General features: G+C 39.9%; 1 protein-coding gene across 1 annotated transcript in view; it reads right to left on the bottom strand.

Moving 5' to 3' along the window:
* The window catches only part of Focad (focadhesin), a 307188-nt gene that overhangs the window by 103094 nt on the left and 181933 nt on the right, over positions 1-22161 (bottom strand). The window contains exons 16-18 of the mRNA XM_052176733.1: positions 5141-5275; positions 1079-1129; positions 9-92 (exon numbers count right to left, since the gene is read on the bottom strand). Coding sequence (XP_052032693.1) covers positions 9-92; positions 1079-1129; positions 5141-5275 — 270 coding nt within the window. The remainder of the gene's footprint in view (positions 1-8; positions 93-1078; positions 1130-5140; positions 5276-22161) is intronic.

Below are 22161 nucleotides of genomic sequence, written 5' to 3'. Positions count from 1 at the left end.
GCACTTACCTCTTCCGGCAGGTGAAGAATGGTGTGTTCTCTGGCACTGAAGTGAGACAGAGATTTGTATGCAGCACTTGCTACAATGGGATCCTGGATGAGGCAAACAGAAAGCAACAGATAACAAACAGCAGATCCAGAGGAGGCAAGAAAATCTTCACTAACCAATGTCACGATCACACTAATATTCAAGTGCTACTTAGTCCAAAAGAACATCTACCAGACACTTGAGAAAAGAAATTATTTCTCATTTCAAAGAAATACTGCTTAAAAATAAAGTAGGAGAGGTGAAAAACAAAACTAAGAAATCATTATGAAAGAAGAAAGAATGACTGACCATCATCAAGCATTCTTCAGGAGAGAGTGTCCGCAATAGTAACAACAAAACTGAGTCAGTGGGCTCAAAAACACTCAGTTTTATCCTAATTTGAACTGTAAAAGTTATCTAATTCCTTGGGTCGCTCTGCATTAGTATGGCCTATATGGACTGTGAGGATTTAGAGTCTGACAAGTACCTGTTTATCAGGACAAGTGACCTATTTGTAGTCCAAGCTCATGCACCCACTGGGCAAGTATGTCTCCTGCAATCCCAGCATTCTGATGCACACTTGGAACCTTATCACAGGGGAGACAGAGACTAGCAGCTTCCCAGGTCTCACTGCATAGCCAGCCTAGCCCATTAGGTGTATCCATGCTAGTGAGGGACCTGGTGTCAAGAAAGATAAGCCTGAAGAATGATATCGGGAGCTATCCATTGGCCTCCACATATATCAATCATACACGAACCCACATAAACACACAGACTGTACTGTGTGCTAGGCCTTCTATTGGTACAGACAGGTGGAAGGACCAAGGCAGAAGAGAGAAAGAACCATATGAAAGCAAGGATACTGTCAACAGCCCTTACATCTCTCATTCTTAATGAGGGTAGTGGAGAACCATTTTTAAATCTGAACTTACTAGTCGTCACTTTTTTTAAATGAAAACTTCAGCTGAAGAGAGGCAATTGTTTATCCTGAGTCTTTTTTCCAGCTATTCCCCCGGTTTGTTCTAAATCACTGATATTCCTATAAAAATACCTTGTTTTGGGTGTGAGTCCAGAGGAAACTGAGGACTTGAACTTTAAAATTCTGAAAAGACAGGAAGCACGAAGGAAATAAATTAAGAAAGGGTTCAAGTTAAATTAAAGAATCTGAAATAACAATGGTAGAGACTAAGCTACTATTTAAGCCATTGCATCATTAACTGACTAAACCCATTACTCAGAAAGGAAAACCACTCAAATTCACCATCTACACACATGCATGACTAAAACTGCCAAGATGACACCATCTAAAAAGCTGAGCATGGCCTCTGACCTTTTAAGTCCCACTACAAATGTCACATCTGTGACACTAGTCTTAGTCCCGCCCATCCACGCCCAGGCCACCTTCTCTAACAGGATGCACAGCAAGTACAGTGTAGCTTGTGGTATGATTAATTCCTGTTACGTCGCACATGTCATATGGCCATCACTGTGTCGTTTTCATTTCAAAAGCTATGAACACAAATACTAGACTGGTTCCTTTTAATGACAATTATTCAGTGAGTAATTAGTCAACCTCAGAACTGTTTGCCTGCTCTTGTTCAGTGACTTCTCTGTGTGAGGCAGGGTTAAGGTTAGTGCTTGTCGCCTCTGACTCACACTCCATTCCTCTTCCCTCCTTAACTTTACAAAACCCATGCCCCTGACATCAACAGGAAGCCGTACTACACATCTTCAACGTCAGTCTGATGACATCAATTACATCAGCATTCCAAATGGTCCCCATAACAAGGTTTGTTGCTTCCTCCACCAAACTCATTTGCGGGTGGCTGAACTTTGGAGGACAAGGATGTGGACAGTGGAGTGTAACAGGAGAGGAAGGGCACCCAGCAGGAAAATCCTGAGGCAGATACCAACTTTCATGTAGTGACTGCTCTGGCATATATCAGACATTCAATAAATGATTTCTTCAGTGATCATGGCTCTTCAAACCTTCGTGCTTCAATTTTAGTAAGAATTTGAAAACAGTATCTACCATTATTTATCAATGCCATCATGGCCTAATATGGTTTGAATGAATGGATTATGAGTCGATGAATAAATATACCATAACTAATGGAAGGTAATTTAAAAAAACATACTCCGATTTAATCATGGACTTTATAATTCACTGTTTATAGTTTAGTGGGGAAAATTATATATCCCTATAGTATAAAATAAAAGACAAGTTCACATAAGCACCAAAGAAGTTTGAGAGCAGCGGCTGTCTGCTGGAGGAAAATTCTATAAGGATATAATGAGATAATGCAATTTTTACAATTCATAAAGCATATTTTTAAAATTAAAGATGAAAAGAAAGGAAGTCTAGTTGGGGGGGAATAGTATGAATAAAAGAAACAGAAAGGTTTGGAGACACATTGGGAGACATCCTTTGTTTCACTGGATGGCTGGGTATGGTACTATAGAGAACTGCCATATTGTAAAAGGCAAATTTGGTTGTCTGTAGTTCACTCCAGACAAACTGAAAGCTTTCAAGTGACTAGGGATAGACGTGACTTAAGAAGTGCTTCCAAGGGCATGAGCTTGGGAGAGCTGGCCCTGCCACTCAAATACCAAGAGGGAGAGATGCCATCCCCCCCCCAACTCATATCTGTAGCATGTAGGAGAGCTGGTCCCACCCCTTGCAGGCTGTGGCATTGGGTGATCTAGCTCATCTAGCTGGGACAGTGCTAGGGAGCTCTCCCTAGTGGCAGGCACCCTAATAATGCAGGGTGCAGAGAGCTGGTGGGCTTACTAATTCAGCTACTGTGCATGGCCAGATCTAGGGCATTTAGTAGGCCCACCCCAACATCTAGCCTATCTATGAACTGCTGGAACATGTGAAAGGAACAATCTTGTAGATCCACGACAGGAATCCATGACACAAGCAACAACAAAATATCCAAAAGAAGTCCCACTGAGGATCCACAATGGATGGTGTAGCAGAAGCCAGGGACCTTGAATCAGATCAATGTTCATTGCAATGAATATCTACAAGCAAAGAAGTGTGAACAAAATGGTACACTGTGTGACACACTGTGACACACCACAGCTGCCACAACAAAGATGGGGTTGGGTTTGGTTTGCATATTTTGTTTTATTTTATTCTTTTTTAATTTTATTTTTTATTTTATTTTGGGGGACAGGTTGCAAGGGCAGAGAGCAGATAAGAAGGAATGGGGAGATGAGTGGGATTGGGTTACATTATGAGAAATTCACAATGAGTCAATAAAAAGTTAAAGAGAGTAAAAAAGAAACAAAAAGAAATGTTTTGGGAAAAATGAAAGAAAGTACTTGGTTTTGATACAGTAACTGCTAGGCAGTTAAATGAGAGCAACCTAAACATGTGCCTAGGAAGAGGGAGAGAGTGAGACACGTTAGAGAGGGAAGAGTGAGGGGAGAGGAGGTGGGGGGAAGAGAGGGAATGTGAGAAAAGCAGATGAGTGAAAGAGGTAGAGAGAAGAGGAGGGAGAGGGAAAGGAAGGGACAGAGGGAGGCTAGAGGGAAGGGGAGAGGCAGGAGCTCTCCACTGTGCCTTCACTGCAGCTAACCAGCACAGCACTGCTCCTGTTCAGACCACTCTGACTGAGAGGAAAGAAATGGATTAAATGATCTCAGAGCAGTCTGCTTGAATAACAGAAAAAAAATGAAGATTACGTAAAGACAAACCTAGTAGATATAAAATCTGAAAGGTAATCTAGGTCAAAGGCATTTCCCAGCCATACATATACAAACATCCAAACCAACACATAAAAACCACTTCACGGAGGAATCCATAACAAAATTTTAATAACTTTAAGTACAAGAAATTCAAAAGGGTGAGCTTTTCAGACCTTGAGGACAGAAAATGAATGAGCCCAGCATGCCATTGCTATAGGTTTCAGACTTAGCTCTTGATCAATTACCCTGTAGGCTCTGGATAAAATAAGACTGAGTACCCAAGTATTATAGCCAGAAACAAAGACAACTGTTGCACTACAAGCCCTAGGGGTCACAACTCAACGTTTTCCCTTAAATTAGTATTAAGGACTAGGCATTTTCTTTTATAGTTATGAAAGAAAAGCCCACATATACAGATAAACTTGCAACATCCCACACTGGTTCCACAGTTCATTCAGCAACTATGGACCCAGTATATACGCGTGCAGGCAATCCTCGATGTTCAACCCCAGCAACTATGGATCTGATTTTACTCATTGGGCAGCATTTTAAATGGTGGGAAATGAAGCTAGAGAAACACGTCAGCAGTTGAAAGCACTTCCTGCTCTCTTAGAGGACAGGAATGAGTCCCAGAACCCATGCTCAGTGGCTCACACCCCTCTGCAACGTCAGCTCCCAGGAATCCTACACCTTTTTTAGGCCTCTGAAGATACACAAATATATATGGTTCACATGGAGAAATACATACACACGCACGCACGCACGCACGTGCACACACACATGAAAATAAAATAAATCCTTAAAGTGACTAGAAGTATATTCTGATACATCTGTCTAGTCACCTGATCTGAAACACACACAGGACTGTCAGAATCTTGCAGTATGGAAGTTTATTAGAGGCACTAATTCACCAATAAAAATACTCTACAGCTTTTCCAGAGGAAAGGAGTAATGGTGAGCAAAAGAGGCAGAAACTTATGAAAGCAGAGACATAAATGCAAGTTTTATTGTTTGACTAGTTCACTCAGAGAAGAGCTAGGAAGCAAGTGTTTAACAGAGAGATACGTAGGAACCTTCCTTAGGGCAAAGATTCTGAGGAGTGTTTCCGGCTGTTACGACGACAAACGTGACTGTATAAAACTGCAGAAAGACATCCTGCTTTATGCTTTATGGTTAATGCTTATGCTTTGTGACTTAAAACATTTAAAATAATGGTTTTAAACAACTAATATTATACACTATAACTTTAGAAACAGTACTTTTAACATAAAACACATTTCTAAAATCTTGACAATCCTCAAAATAAAAGCATAATCTCCTTTTATGTAAACTAGTTGTAAAAAATGAAGGATTAATTTGGAAAGTAGTTATCACATCATACAGCTAGTGATCAGCTTCTTGGGCTCTAAACACGTACCTCATATTCAGCTGTACTGACTGTTAAGGAAGGAACCAGAGAGAACAGTTCACTCAGGGTCTTCAATATGAGTGGTCTCATGTCACAGCTCAGCTTTGGAGAAAGAGCATTCCAAGTGGAGCGAATACAGACAACCTATGAATCAAATGTACAAAGTCAACAACCATGAAAATTCAAACTTGTATTAAGTCATAAGATAGGAGTATTACAAGCTAGACATGGTGATTCAGGCATGCAATTCCAGTTTCTTTGGGAAGGGGGAGGGGAGGAGAGGAGAGGAGGGAGAGTGGAGGAGAGGAGGGGGAAGGGAGGAGAGGAGAGGGAGGGGGGGAGGGGAGGGGAGAAGAGGGGAGGGGAGGGGAGAAGAGGGGAGGGGAGGGGAGAGGAGGGGAGGGGAGAGGAGGGGAGGGGAGGGGAGGGGAGGGGAGGGGAGGGGAGGGGAGGGGAGGGGAGGAGAGGAGAGGAGAGGAGAGGAGAGGAGAGGAGAGGAGAGGAGAGGAGAGGAGAGGAGAGGAGAGGAGAGGAGAGGAGAGGAGAGGAGAGGAGAGGAGAGGAGAGAGAAGAGTGAAGGATACTAGGGAGAGTTCAGTGAGAGCACTCCTTAGCAGAGAAGAGGCCATGAGAAGAGGCCATGGGCTCAATCCCCAGTACTGCAAGGAGTGGCAGAAAGTAATTTGTGCAAATATAAGGAGAAAGAAATAAGGACATTCCCAGGAGGAAATGTAGAGAAAAGTGTGGAGCAGAAACTGAAGGAAAGAAAGGCCACCCAGAGACTGCCCCACCTGGGGATCCATCCCATATATGGTCAAGAAACCCAGACACTATTGTGGATGCCAAGAAGTGCTTGCTGACAGGAGCCTGATATAGCTGGCTCCTGAGAGGCTCTGCTAGAGCCTGACAAAGACAGAGGTAGATGCTTGAAACCAACCATTGAACTGAGCACAGGGTCCCCAATGAAGAAGTTAGAGAAAGGACTGAAGGAGCTGAAGGGGTTTGCAACTCCATAGGAAGAACAACAATATAAACCAACCAGACTCCCCAGAGCTCCCAGGCACTAAACCACCAAAGAGTACACATGGAAGAACCGCATGGCTCCAGCCATATATGTAGCAGAGGATGGCCTTGTCATCATGGGAAGGACATCATGGGAAGAGAAGTCCTTTGTCCTATGAAGGCTCAAAGCTCCCATGTAGGGGAATGCCAGGATGGGGAGGCCAGACTGGGTAGGGGAGTACCCTCATAGAAGCAGGGGGAGGGAGATGGGATAGGGAGTTTCTGGTGGTGGGAAACCAGGAAAGGTAATAACATTTGAAATATAAATAAAGAAAATATCCAATTGAAAAAGGAGGGAAATGGCACAAGTATGAACTTCAGTGTTTATGCTAATCAAGACACTTTTCCAAGTACTTTATGCATTAAGTCATATGTCTTAACTAGTAAATATCTTCTGAAAAGAAAGAACAATATGATTAAAAAAAAAAAGATAAGATTTTATAAGGTAGTAGCCATAAAAAAAAAGGTATTTAGATCAATTTAAATGGTTGAAAATGCAACTTACCTAACAAAATTGTTTTTTAACAACTATGCTTCAGTTACCAAATAATTCCTGTTATGGTTTAAGTATCAGGCACAGACCAACCCCATATCAAAGCTTGATGTGCAGCACATAAGAGGGTGAAGTCCCTGAGTGTGCTAACCACATCAATGACTTAATCCATTCATTGGTTTCTGAATAGGTTTCTAGGAGGTGGAACTCTTAGAGAAAGTGCGCCCCTTGGCCATGCTCATGAAAGGTATATCTTGTCTTTGGTGGTTTTCCTCCCCTTTCCCACTCTTCTTTACCTCCCCCCTCCTCCGAAACCTCCAAGGCTACCATAAGATGATCAGGCTTTCTTTGCCATGGTATGCTGCCATAGCCCAAAACTACAGAAACACAACAGTGAGGTTGGAGCTTCCGAAGGAGGGAAGTAAAACAGTGCCTCCCTTAAAGTAAAGTTCATGGGTATTTGTCACAATAATAGCAATATCACACATGTTCTCTCTCTCTCTCTCTCTCTCTCTCTCTCTCTCTCTCTCTCTCTCTCACACACACACACACACACACACACACACACACACACACATGTATACTCCCTACATATGTCAACTCCAATTTTTATATGTGTGTATATACATACATATGTGTACCTATTTTTTGACATGTACTTCTAGAAACATACCAAAAAAGGTAAAATAATAACATAAAATTAAAGTACCCCATCCAGAAAATTGGGAATAGGGGTAATACATATGGTTCAAAAACTTCTCAACTAATCTTGCCTTAGGAAAGTGATAAGAACACTAATGGAGGAGCCAGAGAACGGACTCAAAGAGGTGAAGGGGTTGCCAGACCCATAGGAGGAACAACAAAATGAACCAACCAGTACCCCGAGATCTCCCAGGGACTAAAGCACTAACCAAGGGGTACACATGGAGGGACCCATGACTTCAGCTGCATAAATGGCAGAGCATGGCTTTGTTGTACTTCAAAGGGAGAAGAGGCCATTGGTCCTGAGGAGGTTTGATGCCTCAAAGGGGAATACCAGGATGGGGAATAGAAAGTGGGTTGGGTGGAGAGCAGGGGGAGGAAGGGAAGGAAGGGATAGGGTGTTTTCGGAGGGAAACTAGGAAAGGTAATAACATTGGAAATGTAAATAATGAAAATATCTAATAAAAACAACAACGAAAAAAGGTAAGGAGATAATTCTTTTTTTAATTTTTTTCTTTATTGATATATTGTTTATTTACATTTCGAATGATTTCCCCTTTTCGGGGTCCCCACTCCCCGCAAGTCCCATAAGCCCTCTTCCCTCCCCATGTTCCTCCACCTACCCCTTATCACTTCCCAGTTCTGGTATTCCCCTATACTGTTGAACTGAGTCTTTCCAGAACCAGGGGTCACTCCTCAATTATTTTTGGACCTCATTTAATATGTGGATTATGTCTTGGGTATTCAAAGTTTCTAGGCTAATATCCACTTATCAGTGAGTGATTGATCTTTTGAGACTGTGTTACCCCACTTAGTATGATGTTCTCCAGCTCCATCCATTTATATAAAAATTTCATGAATTCATTGTTTCTAAAGGCTGAATAGTACTCCATTGTGTAAACATACCACATTTTTTTGTATCCATTCCTCCTTTGAGGGACACCTGGATTCTTTCTAGCTTCTGGCTATTACAAATAGGGCTGCTATGAACATAGTGGAGCATGTGTCCTTATTGCATGCTGAAGAATCCTCTGGGTATATGCCCAGGAGTGTTAGAGCAGGGCCCTCAGGAAGTGTCATGTCCAGTTTTCTGAGGAACCGCCAGACTGATTTCCAAAGTGTTTGCACCATCTTGCAATCCCACCAGCAGTGGAGGAGTGTTCCTCTTTCTCCACATCCTTGCCAACACCTGCTGTCTCCTGAGTTTTTGACCTTAGCCATTCTGACTGGTATGAGGTGAAATCTCAGGGTTGTTTTGATTTTCATTTCCCTAATGATTAATGATGTTGAACATTTCTTAAGGTGTTTCTCAGCCCTCCAAAGTTCTTCATGTGAAAATTCTTTGTTTAGCTCCATACCCCACTTTTTAATGGGGTTATTTGGTTCTCTGGGTTCTACTTTCTTGAGTTCTTTGTATATATTAGATATTAGCCCTCTGTCAGATTTAGGGTTGGTGAAGATCCTTGCCCAATCTGTTGGTTGATGTTTTTGTCCTTTTGACAGTGTCCTTTGCCTTACAGAAACTTTGTAGTTTTATTAGGTCCATTTGTCAATTCTTGATCTTAGAGCATAAGCTATAGGTGCTCTATTCAGAAACTTTTCCCCTGTGCCCATGTCCTCAAGGGTCTTCCTCAGTTTCTTTTCTATTAGTTTCAGTGTGTCAGGTTTTATGTGGAGGTCCTTGATCCATTTGGAGTTGAGCTTAGTACAAGGAGATAACAATGGATCGATTCACATTCTTCTGCATCCTGACCTTCAATTGAGCCAACACCATTTGTTAAAAAGACTATCTTTTTTCTACTGGATGCTTTCAGCTTCTTTGTCAAAGATCAAGTGACCATAGGTGTGTTGGTTCATTTTTGGGTCTTCAATCCTATTCCATTGATCCGCTTGCCTGACATTGTACTAATACCATGCAGTTTTTATCACTATTGCTCTGTAGTAAAGTTTGAGGTCTGGAATACTGAATCCCCCTGAAGTACTTTTACTGTTGAGAATAGTTTTAGCTATCCTGGGTATTTTGTTATTGCAGATGAATTTGAGAATTGCTCTTTCTAGCTCTATGAAGAACTGGGTTGGGATTTTTATGGGGATAGCATTGCATCTGTAGATTGCCTTTGGCAATATGGCCATTTTAACTATATTAATCCTGCCAATCCATGAGCATGGAAGATTTTTTCATTTTCTGAGATCTTCTTTGATTTCCTTCTTCAGAGACGTGAAGTTCTTATCATATAGGTCTTTCACTTGTTTGGTTAGTCACCCCAAGATACTTTATGCTGTTTGTGGCTATTGTGAAGGGTGTCATTTCCCTAATTTCTTTCTCATTCTGCTTATCCTTTGAGTATATAAAGGCTACTGATTTGCTTGCATTGATTTTGTTGCCAGCCACTTTGCTGAAGTTGTTTATCAGCTGTAGGAGTTCTCTCGTAGAGTTTTTGGGGTCACTTAAGTACACTATCATATCATCTGCAAATAGTGATACTTTGACTTCTTCCTTTCCAATTTGTATCCCTTTGACCTCCTTATATTGTCTAATTGCTCTAGCTAGAACTTCAAGAACTATATTGAAAAGATATTGAGAGAGGGGGCAGCCTTGTCTAGTCCCTGATTTTAGTGGGATTGCTTCAAGTTTCTCTCCATTAACTTTGCTGTTGGCTACCGGTTTGCTGTACATTGCTTTTACTATGTTTAGATATGGGCCTTGAATTCCTGTCCTTTCTAAGACTTTTAGCATGAAAGGATGCTGAATTTTGTCAAATGCTTTTTCAGCATCTAATGAAATGATCATGTGTTTATTTTTCTTTGAGTTTGTTTATGTAGTAGATAGCATTGATGGATTTCCTTATATTGAACCATCCCTGCATCCCTGGGTTGAAGCCTACTTGATCATGGTGGATGATCGTTTTGATGTGTTCTTGGATTCGGATGGCAAGAATTTTATTGAGTATTTTTGCATCGATATTCATAAGGGAAAATGGCCTGAAATTCTCTTTCTTAGCTGGATCTTTGTGTGGTTTTTGGTATCAGTGTAATATTGGCTTCGTAGAAGGAGCTTGGTAGTGTTCCTTCTGTATCTATTTGGTGGAATAGTTTGAAGAGCATTGGTGTTAAGTCTTCTTTGAAGGTCTGATAGAATTCTGCACTGGTGCTGTGCTTTTTTTGGTCGGAAGCCTATCTATGAACCCCTTCTATTTCTTTAGGGGTTATGGGTCTGTTTAGATGGTCTATTTGATCCTGGTTTAATTTTGGTAATTGGTATCTGTCTAAGAAAATGTCCATTTCCTCCAGATTCTCCAGTTGTGTTGAGTACAGTCTTTTGTAGTAGGATCTGATGATTTTTTTGAATTTCCTCAGTTTCTGTTGTAATATCTCCCTTTTCAGTTCTAATTTTGTTAATTTGGATACTTTCTCTGTGCCCTTTGGTTAGTCTGGCTAAGGGTTTATCTATCTTGTTGATTTTTTCAAAGAACCAGCTTTTGGTTTTGTTGATTCTTTGTATGGTTCTCTTGGTTTCTACTTGATTGATTTCAGCCCTGAGTTTGATGATTTCCTGTATTCTTCTCCTCCTGGATGAATTAGCTTCTTTTTGTTCCAGGGCTTTCAGTTGTTCTGTTAATCTTCTAGTGTATGCTCTTTCGAATTTCTTTTTGGAGTCACTCAAAGCTATGAGTTTTCCTCTTAGCACTGCTTTCATTGTGTCCCATAGATTTGTGTATGTTGTCCCTTCATTTTCGTTAAATTCTAAAAAATCTTTGATTTCTTTCTTTATTTCTTCCTTGACCAAGGTATCATTGAGTAGAGTATTGTTCAGTTTCCATGTATATGTGGGCTTTCTGTTGTTTTTATTGTTATTAAAGACCACTTTTACTCCATAGTGATCTGATAGGAGGCATGGGATTATTTCAATCTTCTTATATTTGTTGAGGTCTGTCTTGTGACCAACTATAAGATTCATTTTGGAGAAGGTACCATGAGGTGCTGAGAAAAAGGTATATTCTTTTGCTTGGGGATGAAAAGTTTTATATATATATATATATATATATATATATATATATATATATATATATATATATATATATGTGTGTGTGTGTGTGTGTGTGTGTGTGTGTGTGTACATATATATATATATATATACACACACACACACACACACACATATATATATATATATATGTTAAATCCAATTGGTCCAAAGCTTCAATTAGTTTTACTGTCTCCCTGTTTAGTTTCTGTTTTCCTGATCAGTCCATTGGTGAGAGTGGAGTGTTGAAGTCACCCACAATAATTGTGTTAAGTGTAATGTGTGCTTTGAGCTTTAGTAAACTTTCTTTTATGAATGAGGGCGCCCTTGTATTTGGAGCATAGATGTTCAGGATTGAGAGTTCTTCTTGTTGGATTTTTCCTTTGACCAGCAAGAAGTGACCTTCCATGTCTCTTTTGATGACATAATTCTATCATAAATAATTTAAGTATTTCTAAAGTACTTTTGGATTAAGAGGCTGATGAGCATTAACTCCGGAAGCAATGGCAAATGTTATATTACTTGTCCCAATTTCCTTAAACCAGTGTTACTACTCGTTATAATATCTGATTTCACAGTCATTCAAATGTCTTCCTAACAGTAATTTGAGCTATAACAGATGATTATTTCCACTGATAGATATTTTATTAAAATTTTAAGACATGACAAGAAAAGTGGCAACAAAGGACCAATTAGAGTTTAACTAGGATTAATTTTGCTAATATTCCCATCTCTTCAGTTGCGCTGCAATTAATATATACAACTTATCTCTATCTACAAACATAAATTATTTAGGAAAAGCTACATGAAGTCATAATTGCAGACATGTCAAAGACACATGAATAATATATGCTTCAAGGATACAGATTAAAAAATTTCCCCCCATCCAAGGAAAAGAAATGGTTGGAAATAAGAGGAGGAAGAACACCTCAGGAAAAACTTGGATTTATGGGTTTTGCTCTAATGTCTTCTTTCCATGAAACACCAGAAAGAAAGAAAAATAAAGAAAGAAAGGAAGGAAGGAAGGAAGGAAGGAAGGAAGGAAGGAAGGAAGAAAGAAAGAAAGAAAGAAAGAAAGAAAGAAAGAAAGAAAGAAAGAAAGAAAGAAAGAAAGAAAGAAAGAAAGGAAGGAAGGAAGAAGAAAGAAAAAAGATGTCCTCTGTTTTGGAATCTATTACATGAACTGAATCTAACAAATATGTACCAAAATTGAAATGCTATGGGTAAGACATGAAGAGTAAGCACACTTACAAAGATACAGCTGTGGCATTGTAAGTAATTAGTGTTTCAAAATATTAACTAATATTAATTTTAAAAGATATAATTCCTTAATAGCTAAATACAAAATCACCAGAGATTTCAGAGTTGAGGAACACATAAAAGGAGAGAGTCTTACTCCATTAGGAAATCTCACTTGATAATGATTTAAAGAACTGGGGTGACCACTTGGAGTTGGATAACCAATCGGTGTGCCCCACCCTGGGGAAGACCATTTCTCCCACTCTCAGCATTCCTCAGATGCCAGTGGTTCTTTGTGTAGGGTTGACCTTGTGCAAGGTCATGTTAGCAGGTCTCTTGGTGCTGTCCTAGTCAGCTCATGTTTAGGTGATCAAGTGAGAGAGACTATGCAGTGTGTTGTGTGACATTCTAGGAGACAGTCTCACAGCAAACTTCCTGTTCCTCCTCTTTCATCACCCTCTTCTGCAGTGATGCCTGAGGGTTAGGTGTGGAAATTATTTTATATTTCTGTATTTAGAAATACATATGTATAAGAATATACATATATGTATATAACAACAATTAATGAAAAAAAGGAGATGCCATCAATTTGGAAGTGCAAGGACACGTATATGAGAGAGTTTAGAGTGAGCAAAAGGAAAGGTAAGTGATATAGTTACATAATAATCTCAAAAAATGAAATAATTAAAAACTTTAAAATCTAAAGCAAGGATGATTAAAATAATTATCTCTTTCATTCATTAAAAATAGAACTCGGGACATGAGTTGGAAACTGAGATGCCTGGAACCTAACATTCTGGGTTAAAATCAAACAACACAGAAGGAAACTGGAAAGAGGCCACATTCATCAGAATTAAGACCTGGGTGAAGTGGTGAAAGGAAATATCCCAGATGTGTCTGACTAGGATGAATGAGAAGACGTAACAGAGAACCATCCTACAGGCGAGGGAAAAGTGCGTGCATATGTGCGGCTACTCAGACTGGTTGTCACTCAGAGTTCTACAAACGCATACGCAGGAAAAGGTAGGACTCACACTGCAGCAGCTGGTGATGAACTAGCAGGATCAGCAAAGATCTAGACATCAATAATACAAGCAAAAAGGGAGCCAGTCCTCTCTGAGTGTAGAGGAAAAATATTCACGGCTTTGGGGAAAAATAGATTTTCTCTTCTACCTAAAATGTTTTAAAAATAATGCCAGAAAGCTACTCTTTTCATGACCTATGAGAAGATGTTGTAGAACACTTACATAAAGCAGGGCCTTGAATGTAAGCAAGGTGTGCCTGTGACAAGAGCAGAAAAGCCTCTGGCAAAGCAGCCTCCCTAGCCTTCTGACCTTCCCGGATTGAAGCATTCTGGACTGCCTATGACAGAGCTAGCCTCAAACCTACTTGGCATCAGCCTGACCCCTCCATGCTATATGGCTCTCCTTGAAACCTAGCAGATATGATCCTCTTGGTTGGCTGACCACTCAAGCTGTTCCAGATTAGTCTGGCTTTTGCTGGTTTATTCTGTCTCTGCTGTTCATTAACCCATAACTAATCTGTCTTCAATATAAAATGACTTCTTTTCGCTTTGTGTTTTGTCTTGCTTTGCTATTGAGACAAGAACTTCCTATGTAGCCTGGCCTGGTCCTGAATTTGTGGCAATCCTCCTGCCTCAGCTTCTACAAAGCTGAGATTATAGTCCTGAGTCACAATTACTGTCCAAACTGACTTCTATTAATTTCTATCATATGTGGTTGGGTTTGGAGTGGGGGAAATGCAGGAAGTGGATACCAAATGGCAGAAATAAGTAGGTATATACTTGCATATGGATACATAGATTTCATGAAGTTGTCAGTTTTGTGACATAACAACTTATTTTTAAATATTCATAGGCAAATAGGAGATGTGGACTTCATCCTACTGAAGAGGAGGAGGAAGAACTGAGACTCCCACTTAAAGACTAGCACCTGCCTAGAAGGACCAACCCTAGCAGTTGGATTAGAAACCGAGAGGCCAGGGAGTGTGACATCAAAAATGGAAGAGAGCTGGGGCACCTGAAGCACTCCGGAAGATGTCTCAAATGTATTCCCCAAAATTCACCATATAACATAACAACAGGCCTACCTAAAAATGAGTTCATATGAAAAAGATAATTAACCAGTGATAGAGCCCTATGATGGGTGCGAACTAACAAAAGCAGAGAATCTCATCCAAGATTAGTATAACAAAACAAGGGAATGAAAAAACATTTAAAAGAAATAATGATATTGTTTACAATCCAATGGAAGAATATGACATAATTGAAAAGAAGTGGAAAATTTTAAAAACAGTAATCTAAAGGTTTTAAAATTTAAAAACGTGAAGAATAGAGGGCCAGCCAGATGGCTCAGCCAGCTGCCATCTGTCCCATGGAGCCTCAAAACTTTATTTGAAGCCCCTTAATCCAACTAAAGGAGGAAAACCCATCCAGACTCCACAAATCTGCCCTCTGACCTCCACATATGCACTATGGCACGCACACACACCAATATCAACAACAATAACAACAACAACAACAACAATAATAATAATATTTTTCATTACAACTGATGGTAACACACACCTGTAATCACAGAACCTAGGAGATGGTGACAAGAAGATCATAAGTTCAAGGTTATCTCTTCAGTTTTATAGGGCATCTGATGTCAGCCTAGACTACATGGCTACATGGGACCTTTTCTTTAAAGGAAAAAAATTATAAAAAATTATAAAAAAAGAAATGGGTTGTTAAGACATCTTGGAGGATAAAGGCACCTGCTGTCAAACTCTGACAGCCTTAGTTTAATATCCAGGATCCACATCATAGAAGAAGAGAATAAACAATCAGACATCTAGTCTCAAAACACACGACATAGCATGTACACTAACTCACATGCATGCATATACACATACATGCACACAATATAATTAATCCAGCAGTCAGTTACTCTAACTCTAACCCAAGTAAATAAATGTTATAAAATATAAAGGTAAAAGATAGTGCTATACTGTGGAACTTAATCAGCTCCCACATATACAATGTCAAAGAAATTGCCCCCAGATTAGGGCAGCTGGGAAGTTTCCAGTTAGGAATCCTGTCCTCAGAGTGGGATGTGGGGGCCTGGTCTCTTCTTCCTTCACTTATTCACTCCTCTACCATGAGAGGAAAAAACTGTCTCTACCACGTCATCCCCAACGTGATGTTCCTTGTCACAGACCCAAAAGCAAAACGAGTCAGTCATGAACTAAATACCCCATGAGCCTGAAGAAAAATAAAACTCCTTTCTTCTAAGTTGATTAAAGTATCCAATACTGCAACAGAAAGCTGTCCCCTCCAGACCGCCCCCTCCAAAGTGCTGAGCAATCTTTACAAAGGGAGTTTAATCTTAGAATGACTCTGGTTGGCTGCAGGGCTGAGATAGTAAAAACTTCAGTCTAGGATACAATGTATACTGTTTATACTGGAAAGAGGTGTTTAACAATAGGATGTGGGCTTGGGAAGACAACAGAGTAACCAATGTGAAAGCACTCTGAATGGTCAGAACTTAAACAATTTGAATACGTATCAATATCAATAATTAGATTACAATTATAGCAATGACATAGAAAATGGAGAAATGAATATATGGATATAGGAGGAGAGCACCCCTTCCTTATAAAAGAATCCTAACTGATAAATGTAGAAGCAATAAAAACAAAACAACCACCAGGAAAATACCCCAGGACTCCCTGTTTTAGCAGCACCTACCGTCAGGTGCCAAATTTGGTGCACATACTAGAGAACAAACAAGCCAACTGCAATGTCTCAGAGCAGTTCCCCCAAGAGTTATTAATTATAAATGAAATACAGCAATTACAGTAGACAAATGTGGCATAAATCACCCTTAATACAGAAACAATGTCTACATTAACAGTAATATACAACACGTCTCCCATGGCATGACACACTAAGACATGAACCTTAGTTCTGAAATATTCCTGCCAAATAATGAGGAGCCATGACATATGCCTAAATTAGGGAATGTGTTCCCAAATAACTGGCCAGGAATCTTGAAAAATATCAGGATCACAGAAGCCATTGGGATAGAAGCACCAAGAAAGCTAGAGGAGAGTGAGGAACCATGCAAGCTAAACTCCATGTGGACTCCTGGGATGGGAAGGGGACCAGAAAGAGAACAGGAGTGGAGAGACCTGGCTACAGCTGAATAACACAGACAGCTGGTTACTAGCAGGGCAGCAGGGCCGGTTTTGGTACCTATATTTAAGTGACATCAGTAAGCAGTTTAGATGAGAGGAAACTGGGTAGGAAATGGACAAGAATTCAACATTTTGCATTAGTTATAATGAGACCTTTTCAAGGAAACAATCCACATATCCATATACAATTGCCCCAGGTAAGAGATTCTCAGCACACTCACAGTTCCTGAGCACCTCAATCAGTGTGAAACCATCCTGTCACCCTTCCTCCAATCACTATTCACTCTTACTTTCAGCCTTCCCACCACCAAGGGCACAGAACTCCACCTTCTATCTCTACTGATTTCCCTGTACTCAACTCTCCCTGTAAGTGGAAGCCAAGAGCACGTGCTCTTTTATAGCTGGCTTCTTTTATTTAGGATGTGGTTTTCAAGGTCTATCATGTTGCAACACGTATTGGCACTTTTAACTGAATATTGCTCCATTCTACTTAGTATATTTTCCGTATTATTTTTTAACTTCCCCATAGCATTTTGACACTAGCTGTTATAAAAAGAACAGAAAAGCACCAAAGAAATGATGGCTAAAAATATCCAGAGTCAATAAAAACATAAACCTCTAGCTTCCCTCTTAAGATAAAAGGTCGCTGTTGCTGCTAACACTATGATTGATAAATGATGGAAACAAAGAGGACATCTTCAAAGCTAAACAGAAGAAAACACAGACTACCTGTCAAGGAGCAGCTTAAAACAACAACAGACTTTTCAAAGTTAACAAACCAGACGACTGTGAAATAAAATCATAAGTGGAAAGTGCCATCCGGAAGTGCTAATCCGCCATTCAGTAGTAAAAGTGAAACAAGGGAAAAGTAAGTATCTAAGATCACACCAGGCCCAATTCCTAAGAATCTCTCGAGCAGACAGCAAGTTAATGCCTAACTACAAATGGCTCAATGTCTCACTGAGTTTGTCTGAGAAGTGATTCATCTCATACTAAGTGCTTTCATTATGCATAGTTTATTGCTAAGGAAAAATAATGCTTTCCCTGTGTTCCTCTTCTACGATTGTATCAACACTAAGAGTAAGGATTAAGAAGACTGGGAAGTGAGATGCAGCAGGAAAAGGGGATTAGAGGAGGGGACCCCAGGCTTTCCCATTTCATAGCAGTGTGACTATGGCAAAGCCATTAATCTCTGTCTGTTTCCCCAGCTGCAAAATGGAAACAATGCTACTAACACCTGCTCTTTGGATAGTGTGAGGGTGACTGTAAAGGGCGCATTGAGACAACAGCATACAAATGTGCTTCACATGATGAGAAAGATGGTTATTGCTGTTACATAAGCAATGGGGAGAACCAACAAACCCCAGGAGCAGAGGAGCTTTCGCTCTTAATTCGTGTGCTGCAAAATTACTTTGTTCCTGCATGGAGAACAGAGTCCTATCTCCTAATCTTACTTTCAAAAGCTATTTCTAGAAATTCCTGAGAGCAGCCTACTCCTTTTGTCCTGATTCTTTACTCCAACAGAGAGAAAGCTTTATAAAAACCTTTAGACTATGAAAAATGCCTCGTGTGCCCTTTTCATAATGGAGGTAAAAGAAACTGCCTTTATAATTAAAGGACTCAAGCCATCATCACATAGTGAAGCCCTCTTAAGCCAATTCAGCACGCACAATTCATAAAACAGGATGCTTCTATTACCAAAGTACAATAAATAGGGATAAGAGGAAGTAAAAGACACACAATCGATGGCATAGAAACAATGGGGAGAAAGCACTCTTAAACACCCCAGTAATATGGACTTAAAGGTTAGAAATATTTTTAAAATGGCTAACAGGAGTTTATTTATGCAATTTCAGTGCTTTACTGTGTGAGACTAGTTAATCAGGAAGGCAATGTTGTAGAGAAAGAAACACAAATGAGTGCAAATACAGAGTGGCTTCCTAAGTCTCTCACCATCTAAAGGCCAGTCATTCCAATGATTTCTCTCTTACATCTGTTCAAGCTTTGTTCTGTTCGAGGCAAAGAATGTAGACGCACATTTCTAAATCCCACCGTGACTAATGGATGAAAAGTTATTTGCTTCTTCCATAGTCTATTAACAAGCCCCAACACCACTGTCCCATTTCCAAAGTTACTCAGAGAAACAACTCAGGATTTTGAAGTGCACCTTTAAAGCATTCTGATCCCTAAAGAGGTAGAAAAGTGTACAGGTTACACACACAAGAGCTGGGAGTGTTTCATTGAACAAAGTAATCTACTAAGCAGTCAGTTGGGGGAGTTCCCAGCGCAGGGCCAGGCAGACTTTTGATTTATTTATTCATTCATATATTTTATTCCTTCTTTCTCTCTGTCTAGTCCCTTCTCATCCATCCACTCTTCTGTTTAGCTTCAGAAAAGGGCAGGCCTCCTAAGAGACATCAACCAAGCATGGCATTTTCGCAATAAGATTAGGCACCTCCACTCAGATGAAGGCTGAATAAGGCAACTAAATTTGAAGACAAGGGTCCTTGGAGCAGGCAAAATTATCAGAAACAGTCTCCACACACTCTGTGAGGAGTCCCACAAAAACACCAAGGTATACAACTATACACATAACTCAGCCAAGCAGATTTAAATCAGGTTACTTTACTATTTCCCAAAGGGAGAAACTGCAGGTCTCCTGAAACACCTTCCTGTAAGGAGCAAATGCTTCTAATGTACCCTCAACTGACATCTCTACAGGAACAGCAAGAGGCATAGGGAGGTCCCGAGCACACTCACAGCTCAGTGGTGCTAGACTCTATTGGAACTAATTAGATTGGTACATACTCTTTTGATACAAAATGCATAGTAAAAATGTGTGTGTGTGTCTGTGTGTGTCTGTGTGTGTCTGTGTGTGTCTCTCTGTGTGTGTGTGTGTGTGTGTGTGTTATCGAGGGTGCACGCCACAGTGCACATGTAGGGGTCAGAGGATAATTTTGGGGACCTGGTTCTCTCCTTCCGCCTTGCTGAGTGCGGGCCTCTCCAGTTGCTGCTGCTCTCTGCACTCCGGCTACCTGGCACTCAAGCTTCCAGCAGCTTCTCCTGTCACTGCTTCCCAGCTCACTTCAGGAATTCTGGGGTTACAGACACAACTCAGCACTTCCTGCATTTTGGGGGATACGCGGAAAAAGCTGAGATCATCAGGCTTGCAATACAAGCCGTGTAACATGCAAAGCCACCTCTTCACCCTAATTTTTAAGGCCATTTCGTCCTTGTTTTTTTTTTTTTTTCTTAAATGAAGGTAAGACTCCAAGTTGACAAAGGAAAACAGAAATTCAATCAATATAGCTTAAGACCTACTTACCCACATCCCCCAAAAAAACCCAACCATAACTATAGTAAGGTTGTCCAAAAGATAAAAAATTGAAAGCAATGGAAATTAATAGTAAAAGAACAAAGTACCATCGACCTAGAGTTGGCCATGGTGGGAGGCACATGCCTCTAAATCCCAGTGCTCTAGGGATTAGCGTAGGAAGACCATGAGTTCAAGACCAATCTAGGCTATTTTTAAGAACATATCCACCTCCCCTGCAAACCTCAGTTTTAAAATAGACGACAATGAGCCTCAACAGACATTGAGAAGTATGTTCTGACTTTTCATACTGAAAATTGATGAGCTAAGGGCTACAAATATTTGATAAGTTAAGCAGACATATTTGAACCTCCAAAGAAACTGTAGAAAAAAATTACACATTGAAAAGATAGTGTTCTGGAACACTTATTGAGCCAAAATAACTTTAGAAGATGAAACTACAGAAGTACATTTCTAAATAAGCAATCAAGACTAACCAAAACCTAGGGCGATTCTTTGTCCAATGGAAGTGGTTCTTCCACCCCATCTATACACACACAGAACTAATGCTGACTTACACAGATAGTGCTATCTATAATGCCCTAATAACAAGGAAGCAACCAATGCCCCTTCAAGCAGATGCAATCTCATCCTTAGAAAGATTGATTTAAGAACAAAATCTATTACCTATTAGTACCAGAGGAGGGAAATTAACAAGCTTCTTTAGGAATTGGATTTTTTATCAGTTTGAAAAATGCACAGAATCAAAACAAAAATATCTCCAATGTAAAGTTTTACAGATGTAAACATTTTTTCCATCCAGCACAGCACTTCTCCACAAATTTGTTAAGGAATAAATGAAAGACTGACCACTATCTATCATATGGCCTTCTCTGCAAGGGAAATAAGGCTAATATTTCAGAATGTAAGAGCCACACTTTGGCCAAGTATTACTGTCATGGCTAGTGGACTCTGCCCTATAGTATGAAAATAGCTCAAAATACTATATACACAAATGGGCATGCCTATAGTCCAAAAGAATTTTACTTATGAAAACAGACAGTGAACTGAATTGGGCCAGGTAGCCATAGTCCAAGGATCCCTGGAACTATAATACCTGATTGTTATTTAGAGACAACCTCACAATTAAATTAGATGGATGCCCTGAAAGCACTACATGCATGAGCAGACTCTCCACTGGGGAGGTGCCTGGTTCTAAGGCAGTGTCTGATTCATTAGGTGTGGTGCAAAGCCTAAGGGTCCTGATTTCTAATTAGCTCATGGGTGACAGGAACCCCAAATAAGAAAGGAGGTGTATCTCTTAGACGTAAGGCCAGCTTGGCATACACCGAGAGTTCCGAGCTATCAAGGGCTACCTAATAACACCTGTTTCAAAAAATGCAAAAGCAAATGAACAAGAAGGGGAAGGAAGGAAGGAAGGAAGGAAGGAAGGAAGGAAGGAAGGAAGGAAGGAAGGAAGGAAGGAAGGAAGTTAAGCTATATGTTGAGTTAAACATACTAAACTACATTAATAGATTTTCCTTAGAATTTCAAAGCTTACAGGTGAGGCAATAAGCTCTAGCCTTCACTAGAAGAATTCTAATAGTGGGAAACCGTATGGTTTCTACCCATAAAGAAGTCAATTTCACCACGAATTCTAACTCAAACTTTAATAATACTCTTCCACTTACAAGAGACATGAAGATAATGTCAAAGCTTTTATTCTCGTATTGGAATTTAAGAAAAGAATTTTATAATTTCTAAGCCATTTCTTATAGTCAGACAAGATGTTTAACATGTTTAATATACAAATACAATTAAAAAGCACCACTAAAAGGTTTTAAAATCCCCAAAGTTCTAATAGTTCTATATATTACTTGGCAGTACAACTTTTTAAATTATTCACATAGCGTAAATACTCTACAAAAAAAAAAAGCTTTAACTGAAGTTGGATGAAATTAAACCCTAAGGAGTAAAAGAAGTTAAGAATAGCTAAT

The sequence above is a fragment of the Apodemus sylvaticus genome, chromosome 3 (assembly GCF_947179515.1).
Source record: "Apodemus sylvaticus chromosome 3, mApoSyl1.1, whole genome shotgun sequence".
NCBI lineage: Eukaryota > Metazoa > Chordata > Mammalia > Rodentia > Muridae > Apodemus > Apodemus sylvaticus.
Note: the sequence above shows the minus strand (reverse complement) of the source record. Positions and strands in the feature narration are given on the sequence as shown.